The sequence below is a fragment of the Myripristis murdjan genome, chromosome 16, assembly GCF_902150065.1.
Source record: "Myripristis murdjan chromosome 16, fMyrMur1.1, whole genome shotgun sequence".
Lineage (NCBI taxonomy): Eukaryota > Metazoa > Chordata > Actinopteri > Holocentriformes > Holocentridae > Myripristis > Myripristis murdjan.
Genome location: NC_043995.1, coordinates 26,550,826 through 26,561,900, shown reverse-complemented (window position 1 = coordinate 26,561,900; position 11,075 = coordinate 26,550,826). Strand labels below are relative to the sequence as shown.

Sequence of the window (11,075 nt, the reverse complement as noted above, 5' to 3'; positions counted from 1 at the left end):
AAGCGACAGAAAATGTTCATTCTTTTGTCGGCTTCTGTTTGTTGTTGCCTGCCTCATGCGCATGCTTCTGATTTTGTGAATTTTGTTGTCTCTTCATCTTGTACAGTCTTATAAAAAATAATAAAAAAGTAAAATCCAAAATCCCTGCCTTGACTCATGAGCATTAATCATGAAAATCTTTGAATTATTCTGTTGTAGCTTAAGCAGAGCTTCAGTGATGTGAAATCACTTAATCCATATATACTTAAGTTCCCTGATGTAGTACTGTATCTTTTTAAATTAATATTGAGTGAGAGCCACAGCACTGATATGAAGAGACACTATGTTAACATGACCTATTACTCAACAGAAGGACAGTAATATGTCTGTATCATATGACTGATGGAAAGTTAAGATCTTAAAAAAAAAAAAAAAAAGATCACTTACACTCAGCACGCGCACATGCAAAAAAAGAAGAGAAAAAAATGATGACGTGATGAAGCTCTAACTTCCTCTGTTAAAACCGCTGTGATAAGTTCAGCATTGGTTCTAGATTTCATTCACTTTCTGAGATGTCAGCTGCACCAGGACAACCCCCGAGGTAATACACCACTTTTCCACTGAGCCTCTCTTCTCAGCCTTCAGGTGAACTACTATCTAGTTTATAGCACCAATATCAGCTGTTAATTTTCTTGTCTTTTTTTTTTTTTTAAGAAATTAACTCTTATCTACATTTAAGTCGCACAGTTCTGTCTAGGTCTGTGCCTTCAGATTGTCATTGTTACAAACTGAGGATTTCTTTGATTTCTAATATTTCTTGTGTCACAGAAAGAGCTGTTAGGCCGCTGAAAGTGTCATATATACAATTTTTAAAAAAAAGACAAAAACAGAACAAATGGACCAGAGGAAGTAATGCTGTATTAATGTCCACAGAGATCCGGATAAATATGAAGTGTCTGCTGCTGCTCTTTGTGCTCTGGTGCTCCAGCCTCTTAGCAGGAGCAAACCACAGCGGAGGTACTGCCCACTTTGGCTTTCTAGCAAAATGATGTTGTATTTTCCTCATGCTATTTGTGTGAAATGTTTTTGTTAGACAGCGTATGTCATGCCCAGGATCATAACAGTGTATTTATGTTATCAATTTCTCTACTTCAGATAATCAGGTTCAATAAGCCACCCTCACTTTGGGCTCATTTGTTGGTTTCTTACATCAAGTGCAGGAGAAATTCATAGAAAGCTCAAGGCAAATGTTTGAATATGGAAATATCAAGACACAATTACATCCTTTGATTACTGTGCTGCTTGATTACTCTTCGCATTTGAGTAATACACTGAAATGTTCGGCATCATATCTTATTTCCACAGTGCTGTCACTTTCTAGCAGATGTGTGCGCATGTGTGTGTGTAATGTGCGATGATACATGTTTTTACTTTACTTTTCAATGTAGAATGTGTGTGCTGGGTTAGTATGCATTTTTATTAGGATATGCTGGAAAGAGGCATCCCAAACTAGACTGTGATGAAAAAGACAAACTTTTCACATCTGCTTCCAGATGTAATTGATGGCTATTCCTGCGTGTCTGACTATTGGCTTACAATCAGCTGTGTTTTGAACATCTCTGGAGATCCTGCTGGACCAAACAGGACGGACTACAAGCTGAAATTCCGGTGGAATTTTGGGTACCTTTTTTTTTATTACAGTAATGTAAAATTGAATGCAATGAATGTATTGTATGACCTCCCATGGAGAATTCATGTTCCCACTTTCCTCCACAGAAAAAAACCGTTCACTTGTCCACTTGTGATGATGGATCATAGTTACAGCTGTACAGTTGCTGCAGCAAATAACACACAAAATCCCCCTCTGTGCTTCTCAGATATGGATAAATTTAGCATAGAGCTTTGTTTTGAGTCTCTATGCCATACTGTAACAAAGGCATTTAAGCCAGCAATGAACAGTAAGTATAAATTAATTGATTGATTCATTGTGATCGTATGTGTATGTAATGTATGTACCTTAATGTTGTGAGTGAATTTTCATGCAAGCATGTATGTACATATGTGTGTTTTTATTAATTTTATTTTTAAGGGGCAGTACGTAACCTTAATTGTCATTTGACAGAAAGATCTTTTATAGGACAGAAACTGATGGGGTTTTTTTTGTTCTAATTGAATATATTACATGTCAGATATACTGTTGTTGCACTTGTTTTTTTAAATACATATTTGTGATCAGTTCAGCTGATGCCCCCATATGATGTTGTGGTCCAAAAGACTCCAGAGGCTTTCTTTATAACCTGGAAAAGTGGCTATGAAAACCACAGGTACATTAAGAACCGTCTTCAGTATGAGCTCTTACTTCAAAACCCTGATGGCACCGAAAAGGTGAGCTGCAAATACTTTGATATTGATTTTTCCTACTAATAATAAATTGCAAGGTGCTTTACAATAATAGAAGGATAACAGACAACCAATGGCATTTGACAAATCATTACATACAGAAAATACAGCTGCTGCATCAAAGTATTACATGAGAGAGAAAATGCCACTGGAAATGAGTTTCAAGAGGTGAAGAAGCCATTGAAGTCTTTGAGGTGTTATGTACAAAAAGCGTGAAGTGTGAAGTTCATTTGAATGTCAAAGACGATGAAAAGGTTTTTGGGGTTGCATTTGCGACTGGTGGGCCGACCTGCTGAGACAGATGGTGGCTCGCGCAAAAACTTAGAAAATCCTCACCAGGAGACCTACTTTGGTTCTTCTCATAAGATCATTAATAATCTTGAGGATCTTTTCAACTTTTTCTCAGGCTTTCACTGACTTTAAAAACAACTCTGCCTCAATTAGAAGATCTGGACACGATAGTGGTAATGAAGATTATTGCATAAAAGTGAAATCTCTTCCTGCTGCAAGTGGCTATGGTGCAATTTGGAGCAAATGGAGTCCACTGACATGTTGGAAGGCAGACACCCATAAAGGTAAAGAGCATTTTTTTTTTCTTCTTGATGTCTGTGATAGGGTGCCATCTGTCTGCTTTATGATTCTAACTGTGTCTGAGGTCTTGTCATTTGTGTGCTATGGGTCTGTCACGTGATGTGTGTGTGTGTGTGTGTGTGTGTGTGTGTGTGTGTGTGTGTGTGTGTGATTTTATTCTCTTAGGCCGTTGAGACAAGAAAACCCAAGTACTGTATTTAATGATATGATGAGATTCTGAGTCTGATAGACGAGCAGTCACCTAAAATAAACCATATCCCTTTTCTAACACTGCCCGCATTGTACATTAGAATTGCTCTTTAGGACATTAACCACTACAAGGTCTTAGTGTCATAACTGTAGTATGCCTCACTAATTCTGTACCGCTGTATGACATTTACCCAGAACAAGAAAATATATTACTCATCTTGATCAAGTATGTGGGCCTTGCGTGTGTGGCTGTTGGAGTTCTGCTGTTTTTGTTCTACAGCCCTGCTGTAAGGTAACTCCGGTTTATCTCATTTTCATCCTTATCCCGCTGCCGTGCTCATTGGAAGTCGCTCCGGATGACAGTTTAAAATGTAAGCTGTAATTTTCTAATCATGGTTTGTCCGACAGAATGAGGATTAAAACTCTGGCTCACACGCCGTCCCCAGCCCCTTTCTTCCAGCCTCTGTTTCAAGAACATAAAGGCAATTTCCAGGTGAGGTGTTTTCCTTTGCATCCCGTGCCTTTACTGCCACATAGCTGACTCCACAACTATACTACAATGCTGTAACACCCAAAAGGTGAATTATTATAGGTAAGTCAGGGCTGCAACTATGAGTAAAGTAAAGTCTAGTCCTCAAACATCTTTTCGCTCTCAGTTCAATTCAAGTTCACTGCAGTTTGTGTTATTATGAATGCCACAGCAGTTCCAGGTAAGGTAGCCCACTTATGGTTGGACAAGGGGTTTCCCCACTCTCCTACCTAGGGTGCCTTCACAAGTGGGCAACCACTACAATGAATTTTAACATTGTTTACCGAGCTTGTGGGTGTATCTTCCCAAGAAGTGCTATGGGACTCATAATAATGTGGCCATCAGTTTGCATGTCAGTTTGCATTGCTTTATTTGACCTCAAAGCAAAGCCACAAAAATACATAAAACAAAGCACAAGAAATCAAAGTCATAAATTGTCATTAAGGCAGATCATCGCCTGTTTGTAGAACAGAATTAATGCCTTGCCTTCATAAAATCTTTCAACATCTGTACTGGCTGAAACCTTATTATTCAACGTAGTGTACATACATGAGAAAATAATTAAGTTTGACAGCTAGCATCTTGATTACAGAAACAGTTGTCATAGCTGTCAGCAGTGGGAATGATCAGCATGGGTGAAACGTATTAAATTTGCTCATTTATGAATTACTGTGAGTCAAGTAATTAGTTTTGACATACTTGTAGTTTTCACTCACTTGTTAATGTGTACTGCTGGCCTGGGTTCTGCCTGCCAGCCAGTCGGTTTGGGGACTTTAACATATTATCGTGCATTTCTTGGTCCTAAAGTAACACATTAATTAAATCAATCAGTGAACCAACCAACTGACTGATCAATCAGTCACTCAACAAAGCATATGTGGATATTATTGTATTAACAGGAATGGATTTCACCTCAAGGCAGTGTTATATTACAACTCAAGACAGAGGAGATGATCAAAGCAGATGCTTTGATCATTGTGCCAAAACCCATCACAAAGGACGAGGCAGAGGACCAGGACCTCCAGGACTCCTTGTTAACCCAAATGATGTTCACTCAATGTCAGAGTTCTTATGTTGGCTTACCTGGGATGAATGGGACCCCCCTTCATGTAAATGTAAATTGTCTAGAGGACACCCCTTACACTCAGCTTCCCTTCTCCGGCCCGCAGTTTGGTTTTGGAAAGGCGGTTGCTGTCAGCGTGCCGCCTGAAAACGTCTTGGACATCAGCTGTGCCGACTCGGGCTGCGGCTGTGAGGATCCGAGCCAAAGCCCAGAGTGCAGCCAGCCAAACAGTCCTCTGCACTCAAGTCCCCCGCAGTTCTTGTGTACCGATTACTGCGTTCTCAACAAAACAGCAGCAGGCATCATTCCCATTTTGATAAGCCAGGCAAGCAGCGTAAATGTTGCACCTGAGTCCCTGCAGAAGGATGAGAGCTAAATATCAGAAATGATCCTGTCAGCTGATTTATGGGAAGAGAAACGCCTAAGACTCACAACACTGGTGAAAGCAGGCGAGGCACTGGATAGGACAGGTTCAAAATCAGACATCCGCACTGTGATACACACACACACACACACACACACACACACACACACACACACACACAAACTTTGCTGTGGATATATTCCAGTTGGTGCTGTCCTTATAACTAGAATTAAGATGAGGTATGCTGTACTGTTCACGCTCCTTGTAACTTTATGTTTTTCCACGACTGATGAATGTATTTCACTGAATGTATTTCAAAAGATAATGTGACTTGACAGAATACAACACAGCACAACACAACATCTGTCTATCTGTCTAGCTATCTAGTTTGCGAGCTAGGTAGGAGTCCATTACTCAACCCTCAAGCAAAATTACAGATATTTTTAGACATTAGAAATGTTACATACATTTTTATTTTTATCAAAAATTAAGAATATATATACATTTTATTATCATTGCAGTGTATTTATACAAAATGTCCAGAATTCATTCATATTTTTGGAATATGCAATACTTGATATATATATATATATATATATATATATAAAGAAAAAAGTGGTGATAAGTTTTAGAAGAAACAAGTGGTGGAATCTGTTGGTTTTGACTTGAACTGTGGATGACCCCAAATGACATGTCAAATATCATTATCTCATCACTCCAAATGAAGGCAGAAACCTGAAGCAATGGTATGGATTTACCAGAGAAAAACTGACAAAGTTGAGAAAGACAGGACCGCAGTTTGCTGCTTGAGAGTTAACGCTGCGCTTGTTTCGGTGTCAGTGCCGGAGGCTTCATCACGTGCATGTGTTTGATCAGCGTGCTATGAAATGCATTTTTGTGTAGCCTAGCTTTTCTGCTCGCCTTGTTTCCATGTTTTGTTTTGTTTTGTTTTTAAATGCCTGCGGTTGCAAAGATTTATTGATAAAAGGAGCACTGAGAATTCTGTTTGTTTATTAACATCTATGAGCAACCATTATGTGGCAGTCTGTAATTAACATGGATAATAAAATCACATTTTCACAATAGAAATGACTGAGCTGACTTATTAGACTAAAGATAAAGATACAGAGCTAGAGAAAGGTAAAGATTATGAGTGTCACGTTTCAGCAAACCCACAGTTCAGTTGGTACTGTGGTTTTTAGGTCGGTTTCTTTTTTACATTGGAGAGAAAAAAACATTTCCAGTGATCTCTGTGTTGTGTTTCATTTGGCAAAATAGCACTTTCTTCATTCATTAATTTGATCAACAACATATCAAATCACAGTGCATTCAGAAAATATTCAGACCCCCTTCACTTTTTTCACTTTTGTTATGTTGCAGCCTGATGCTACAATCTTTTAAATTCATTTTTCCTCTCATTAATCTACACTAAGTAGCCCATAATGACAAATTGAAAACAGAATTTTAGATTTTTTTGCAAATTTATTAAAAAGGAAAACCTGAAGTATCACATTGACATAAGTATTCAGACTCTTTGCAAAAACACTTGAAATTTAGCTCAGGTGGCTCTCATTTCTCTTGATGGTTGCTGAGATGTTTCTACACCTTGATTAGAGTCCACCTGTGGTAAATTAAATTGATTGGATGTGATTTGGAAAGGCACACAGCTATCTATAGAGGGCCTCACAGCTGACAATGCATATCAGAGCAAAAACCAAACCAAGAGGTCAAAGGAGCTGCCTGCAGAGCTCAGAGACAGGATTATTGCAAGGCACAGATCTTGGGAGGGCTACAGAAACATTTCTTCTGCACTGAAGGATCTCAAGAGCACAGTGGCCTCCATAATTCTCAAATGGAAGAAGTTTGGCACAACCAGGACTCTTCCAAGAGCTGGTTGCCTGGCCAAAATGAGCAATTGTGGGAGAAGGGTCTTAGTAAGAAAGGTTACCAAGAACCTGAGGGTCACTCTGACTGAGCTCCAGAGATCCTGTGTGGAGACGGGACAAAGCTCCAGAGGGACAACCATCACTGTGGCCCGCCACCGAGCTGGGCTTTTTGGCAGAGTGGCTCGATGGAAGCTTCTTCTCAGTGCAAAAGAAACGAAAGCCTGCTTGGAGTTTGTAAAAAAGTAGCTGAAGGACTCTCAGACTGTGAGCAACAAGATTCTCTGGTCTGATGAAACCAAGATTGAACTGTTTGGCCTCAATTCCAAACGATATCTGGAGGAAACCAGGCACCGCTTATCACCTGCCCAATACCATCCCAACAGTGAAGCAATAAGCATGGTGGTGGCAGCATCAGGTTGTGGGGGTGTTTTTCAGCAGCAGGGACTGGGAGACTGGTCAGGGTGGAGGGAAAGTACAGAGATATCCTGTTCCACAGCGCTCAGGATCTCAGACTGGGCCAAAGGTTCACCTTCCACCATGACAGTGACTCTAAGCACACAGCCAAGACAACACAGGAGTGGCTTAGGGACAACTCTGTGAATGTCCTGGAGTGGCCCAGCCTGAGCCCTGACTTGAACCCTATCCAACATCTCTGGAGAGACCTGAAAATGACTGTCCACCAACGGGCCCCATCCAACCTGACCGAGCTTGAGAGGATTTGCAAAGAAGAATGGCAGAAAATCCCCTAATCCAGGTGTGCAAAGCTTGTTGCATCATACCCAAAAAGACTTGAGGCGGTAATTGCTGCCAAGGTGCTTCAACTAAGCACTGAGTAAAGGGTCTGAATACTTATGACAATATGATATTTCAGTTTTTTCTTTTTAATAAATTTACAAAATTTATTTTCACTTTGTCATTATGGGGTACTGAGTGTAGATTAATGAGAGAAAAACTGAATTTAAATAATTGTAGCATCAGGCTGCAACATAAGAAAACTGAAAAGTGAAGGAGATCTGAATCTGAATGCACTGTATATTCCACCTGTGCAATCTAATGCGGTTCAGAGCATGAACAGCTCAGCCATAAATTGTACCTTTTTAATAAAGTTTATAATGTTCCGTTTTTGTTGACATCGTGGAGATGTCAACAAATGTAAATTTAATTTAAAAATATTTATTATTGAGGTTGTAGTTTGCAGAGGTCTTGTAGTGGACTACATTATATTGAAAGGTGTTTCTAACTTTTTGTTCTCCCTATTTATATACAATGAGGGGGACAGAATAGTGGAAACAGCTCTCAATAAAATGCAGTCCAACAGCAGCACTAACTATGAGCTCAATGCCAAACATAGAATTGAATGAACACCTCTATTACTGTGACAAAAAGAAAACCTATCTACACATATGTATGTAGACACGTAGATAGATTCTTTGTTGTCCTTCAGCGAGGGAATTTGAAGACGACTTCCCACAATCATCCATGTTTGAGTTATAAGATGTGGAGGTGGGGGGTCTCTTGAAACCCAACAGAAGCAGTTTTTGTTCCAAAGCAGAGTTTGGGCTGGAAAATCCATTTTGAAAAGTTTAAATATGAATGTCTGTGTGAGTCACAAGTATTCATCAACAATGTTATCAACCGCAACAGAAGTATTTAGGTCGCTTTATGCCATGGAGTATGATTCTAGAGTATATCTTTTATTAATGATTGTTCTCAAACAGTGTAGGCAAAGCTTGGTGTTCCTGTTGTAATTCTAAGCATCAGAAGTTTGAGTAGGCAACTTGAACCAGCAGCCTAATGGGACCACCAGGAGTTGTTCTGCAAAAAATCAGGAGCTAAATTCAGGAGTGCACAATTTGACCTGTCATCTGCAATCATGATCAAAAGAGGAAACAGAAGCCGTGCACACAATTTCAAGAATGTTTGAATGAATTTTGCAACAGAATAGAGGCAACAGAGGTTATTTCAGCATTATGTTATAACCAACCAGAGAGCAACGCTGTCGTCTTACAGTCTTACTGTAAGTGACTAACAGCAGCAAATGACAACATGACTGGTATGTACCAAGGTTTGTGCAGAGGCGTCAAACGGCAGCTGGCTGTGTGGAGATGTTGCAGGGGGCATCCCTCATGACTGAAGGCCATCATCTGTGTGGTAATGACTGGGTTTTTCAACAGGACAACGCTGCAGTTCACAATGCCCGCCTGACGGAGGACTTCTTCCAGAGAAATGACATCACTCTTTTGAACCACCCTGCGTGTTCCCCTGATCTAAATCCATTGAGAACATTTGGGATTGGATGGCAAGGGAAGTTTACAGAAATGGACACCAGTTCCGTCAGTGGATTGCCAAGATTTGGGCTTTTAAAGGCTGTGGTCTTAAACTTTTGATCAGCTGATGAACAGCCTATTTCAGTTTAATGGTTGTTTGCAATAAATTGCTTACTCATTTTTTTTTTTTTTTTTTTTTTTTTTTTTTGTCTCACTCCCATTTCTTCTTTTTGCATTTTGAAGCTCTACTTAGAACCTTCTTAAGCTCCAACAGTGCAAAATGTAAATTCTTGCAATTTCTCAACTGGTCTTAAGATTTTGATCAGGAGTGTATTAGCCTACTGATGTACTGTCTAAATGATATATTATGCATCCCCTACACTATCTAACACTCGAGTAGCCTATGCAGAAATATATCAAAACAACAGGTGAAAAAACACATTTTCCTGCATGATAAAAACTGCATTGTTTTTTTGCCCAAAGCTGCATAGGTATAGCAAAAATGGACATGTATGCACAGGGGAGACTTGTGGCTACACCTACAGTCAGTCCCCAGGCTGCCCTGTTGTGGCTACCATTGCTCCTAAGCAGTTAGGGCCAAATGGAGAAGACAAATTTCAACCAAGTCAAGGACTTGTGGATAGAAATGGAGGATGGCAGTTTTACAGGGTGAATGATTTTGACCATTTTTATTTCAGGGGGCATGCCATCCGCCCTCATCCCCCCTCAACTCGAGTACTGAGTGTAGGCTAAGTTAGAGAAAAGTGAGAGGATTGAAAATATTACACATGAAAGAGCCAATGTCTGGGAAAAAATGTCAGGCTGTCAGCAGTGACAATGAAACCTTAAGAAAGCCAGTGTGTGAAATAAAGTTCCCCTGAAGTACTCAAATGGAAATGAATGCAGAGTAGGGTACCTCTGTGAGAAAAAATTAAGGAAAATTAGTGCAATCTCAAATGACTGCACCGGCAAGATACAGCTTAACACACCCACACACATAGGTGGTTGGTGAAACCACTGTCTATTTTCCCCAGTTTATCTGTTTATCAGGTGCCGCTGTAAGAACGCCTTCACAAATCCCCCAAGAGACACCACGTTCACAGCCACCACGTTCACAGAGTGTCATTCATTTGAACCATTATTTGTGATCTCTATTAAACAGGTAGAGCTACATGTTAGATGGAGCTAGCCTGGTTAAGGTTAGGATTATGACAGGCTTTCCCTTCTGGCCAGTTATAATGTGTGTAGAACAGGGCTGCACATGTACCTCTGCTCATCACACAGCTTCACCCCATGCCCAGCTCGAGATTAGATAAGCTTTACTCATCCTACAGGTGGAAATTGAGATGTCACTTCAGCAGATATGCAAATACAAGATCTAACACTGTACATTAGTATAAAGAGAGAATACATGACAGGAAAAAAAATATTACCATGTAAAGTGACTAAGTGCTGATACCACCCACAGATAACAGTAGCCGTTAAAGTAAACGTTAAAAATGACCAAGTAAATGTAACGGTCCGATGTGTGCAGGGCTTGTGCAGCTGTGAATGCCCAGTTGTAATATGATGCAATTTGGCAATCTCAACAGAAATCAATAGACACGTTTTATATCAGTCCTGCTTTTGACTGAGACTTGATCATTTTGCTACTGATGCACTGAATCAGTTTTACCAGCTTATTACAAGAGAAACATCAGGGAGTAGGCACAAATTAATCTTAACATTAGTTTATTTTTATTTTACTTAATGGAGCCACATCACACCAGTCTTTTTGTCGTTTTATATCTAACACCTGGTGCTACAG

The 11,075-nt window shown here is 39.8% G+C and overlaps 1 protein-coding gene across 1 annotated transcript; it reads left to right on the top strand.

Annotated features, from left to right (window-relative positions):
• Positions 1 to 474: 474 nt before the first annotated feature.
• LOC115373950 (interleukin-21 receptor-like) lies at positions 475 to 5,532 on the top strand. The gene is made up of 9 exons (XM_030072598.1): positions 475 to 580; positions 913 to 996; positions 1,533 to 1,659; positions 1,756 to 1,937; positions 2,216 to 2,364; positions 2,786 to 2,954; positions 3,355 to 3,451; positions 3,568 to 3,652; positions 4,588 to 5,532. The coding sequence occupies exons 2-9, from the start codon at positions 927 to 929 to the stop codon at positions 5,125 to 5,127; spliced, it is 1,419 nt and encodes a 472-aa protein (XP_029928458.1). The 5' UTR covers positions 475 to 580; positions 913 to 926; the 3' UTR covers positions 5,128 to 5,532.
• Positions 5,533 to 11,075: the final 5,543 nt, after the last annotated feature.